Source organism: Bidens hawaiensis, unplaced genomic scaffold, assembly GCF_021521415.1.
Source record: "Bidens hawaiensis isolate Kalapana, Puna unplaced genomic scaffold, B.hawaiensis_p1.1 tig00000055_1, whole genome shotgun sequence".
NCBI lineage: Eukaryota > Viridiplantae > Streptophyta > Magnoliopsida > Asterales > Asteraceae > Bidens > Bidens hawaiensis.
Window position 1 is genome coordinate 6,032,472 of NW_027491016.1, and position 3,075 is coordinate 6,035,546.

The 3,075-nt window shown below is 35.6% G+C and overlaps 1 protein-coding gene across 1 annotated transcript; it reads left to right on the top strand.

Annotated features, from left to right (window-relative positions):
* Positions 1-1,122: 1,122 nt before the first annotated feature.
* LOC143553866 (transcription factor bHLH145-like) lies at positions 1,123-3,075 on the top strand. The gene is made up of 3 exons (XM_077043790.1): positions 1,123-1,654; positions 1,835-1,977; positions 2,073-3,075. Exon 3 carries the CDS (start codon positions 2,089-2,091, stop codon positions 3,064-3,066), a length of 978 nt encoding a protein of 325 aa, XP_076899905.1. The 5' UTR covers positions 1,123-1,654; positions 1,835-1,977; positions 2,073-2,088; the 3' UTR covers positions 3,067-3,075.

The window sequence follows — 3,075 nt, forward strand, 5'->3', positions numbered from 1 at the left end:
AAGCCCTTTTTAATAGGTGACCACTAGAGACCAACTTTTTTAAATTTGATATCGCCTGTAATAAATATGGATTATTAAAATCCAATCCATGTTTATTTGTTTGGACGAAGCTCTATCCATCCAACATACATTTCTATTCTTGATAATAAGTTTTAGCAAGGATGGATCCTACCTATGTTAAACAAACAAAACAAACATCATAGTAAAATCAAAACCAAAAAGAAAGAGAATCTTGAAGCCATGCCTTGGATTCGCACGTACCAAAACACACAGCTCAGATTGCACGCGCGGAAGTTAAAATTAAAACACAACACATTGATGAGTGATAACCATTCCTTTGCCCTTCTTTCCTTTTGTCTATTTATTCTCTCTCCTTCTCCCGTGCACTCTCTCTCCACCTTTCTCTCGCTGTGCTTTGTTTCATTGTCTCTAATCTATCTTCTTTCTTTCTTTCTGGGTCTTCAAGATTTATAATTTCTCATCTGGGTTTTGATTCTTGCAAGGTATACTTCACTAATTGTTTGATTTCAAGATCAGCATTACCTCAATTTGTTTCTGGGTTTTGATCTTCATTCAATATGCTTTCTGGGTTTTGAACATCAGTCAGTTTAACCCTTGAATCTGAGCTTAATTCTCATAATTGACTTATAATCTAGTGATCTCTTACTTTATATTAGAAAATATTTAGGAAAAATGTTATAATTTGTTGAAATTTAACCTTCATATGCTTTCAGTTTCTTGAAAATACAATCTTTACTTAGTTTTATCAATTTACTATAATATTTCTGTAACAAGATTCTTAATTATCTAAAAGTTATGAGATGGAAATCAATACTCATACTTAGGGGCTATATATTCTGATCCCTGTCAAATAATAAGTTGGATGGGTCTTAACTTCCGGATCAAACTAAATTGAAGCTTAAAGATATTGTGATTCTATGTAATGGATGCTTAAAAGTAAGTAGATTTTGAGAAACATGCGATAAATGTGAAAACACATGTTTACTCATAGTTTTAGTTAGATGATCATCTAGCATTTAAACCGGTTATAAGATCTTGATAATTATGTTCTATGCATCTGATTTTTACAATAATTTTTGCAGAGTAAAAACTGAGAAACAAACCGTGGCCTTAACATCTAATTACAAAGAGCATGCGGTGGTATAGCTTATTTGTAGACGTTTACCGCAAAATCATCTCGCTGAACCTCTATTGCCGTGTGATTCTGTAAAACCTGTTGAATTCGCATTAGTTTACCTTACAAACCCATGTCATATCTCACTTTTTAGCATCCATTTACAAAGTTTCATCCATGGGAACCAATTTATTTGTTATTATTCCGTGTTACTGTCGCTGGATTAGTTGAACCCGTGTTGAACGATACGCAAAATCCGTTCTTTAGCTTCGCTTTAGTTGAATATAGAATATTTTCCAGTTCTTTGATCATAGTATTTTGTGGGTTATTTTCTTGGATCGTTTATCAAGATCATTAGGGGGTTAAGCCGCATATAACGGTAGGGAAAAAGTAGTTATGGTGTGTCAATCGGCTGGTCAAACAGCATTTCGGGCATTGAAACATTTAAATGGAACCGCTGGGAGCGCCACCATAATTGTTAAAGTTATAGCATGTTTTCAACCTCTTCAAGATTGCCAGGTATCTTTATTATTATTGTTATGGTTAATATTGTTGCTATTTGAATGAATTTTTATTGGAAGAATTGGATTCTTGACAACTTTATGATATTCAAGGTTGTCTTTGAATCGTATTCTGTTTCATGTTAGTGATATTCATGACAATATGAATCTAATACGGTTTCTTTGTTGGTTATTACAGGCCGAATACTTTCGTCATTTGCTTAAACCTGTCACGTAGTTTTGTTTTTCTCTTCGGTCAAAGTAATCTGGATTATTTAGTTTTGTCTTTTTTAGAAGTTTTCAGAAATCTTTTTACACGCGTACGCAATCGTTCTTTGCCTGGTAAGACATCTAATATTCATATTTGTTTAAAAGTTTGAAATTTGAATCTTTTGCATCAAATCAGTATCTTTATCATCAAAAAATACACTTTGCAGGTGAGTTTTAAACTGAATGGAAAAGGGTTTTGATTTTTGGTCACGGGACCAGCAAATCGATTGGCAATCACTCAATCCGAATTTATCGAGTGCCCCGTTCGGTTTAGGGCCTCAAGGTATTTTTCCGTCTTTTGGGAATATGGGTTCGTTACCCGTCCGCCATGAACCCTGTGGTTGGTTTTATGGCCTGCCACGATACCGTCAGGGTTTGGTCCCTGCGGTCAACAGCAAGTCAAAAGAAGTCAAACAACCGAGCCTCAATGTGGCTCGAGAAACAAATGTTGCACAAAAGAAGTTTCTTGTGTTTGATCAATCGGGTGATCAAACAACTTTAATTTATAGTTCAGGTGTTGGGCCCACCCCAGCCCGCTACCAGTTTCCTTCCTCAAACTATCCAAAACCGCAATTTGGAGCACACAAACTTGATATTAATGCATTTATAAAGGAAAACGGTGGAAGTGATTCAAAAAGTGAGATGCGAGAAGACACCGAAGAGCTTAATGCATTACTCTCCTCTTCTGATGATGATGATGATGATGATGATGACGACGCCGGTGATGCTTATAATGATGATGAAAAGAGTACAGGGCATTCCCCTAATTTAGTGACGGGATTCCGTGAACAAAATAAAAAACGAAAACGGGAAATTGAAAGCGGTGAAGACGAGGAAGTTGCAAGTTCTGGAGGACTTACAAAAGGAGGTAAATGGGAGGACAGGGGCAATATCGTAAATTTACTCGAGGACACTGCGAGTTCTGGGGAATCTGGGATCAATTGTTCTGGAAATGAAGTGTGTCATGAAGAGTTTGATAGTTTTTCGGCTGGTAATAAAAGAATGAGAAAAGAGAAGATCAAGGAAACTATAAATTTGCTTCAAGATTTGATTCCTGGTGATAAAAATGGCAAAAATGTCATTATGGTTATTGATGAAGCAATTCATTATTTGAGAAGTTTAAAGGAGAAGGCAAAAGCTTTAGGGCTTGATTCTGTTTAAGATGCTAAA

Bases quoted from the DNA above. Each gene is read 5' to 3' on its own strand.
- LOC143553866 (XM_077043790.1), top strand. From the start codon at position 2,089: ATGGAAAAGGGTTTTGATTTTTGGTCACGGGACCAGCAAATCGATTGG.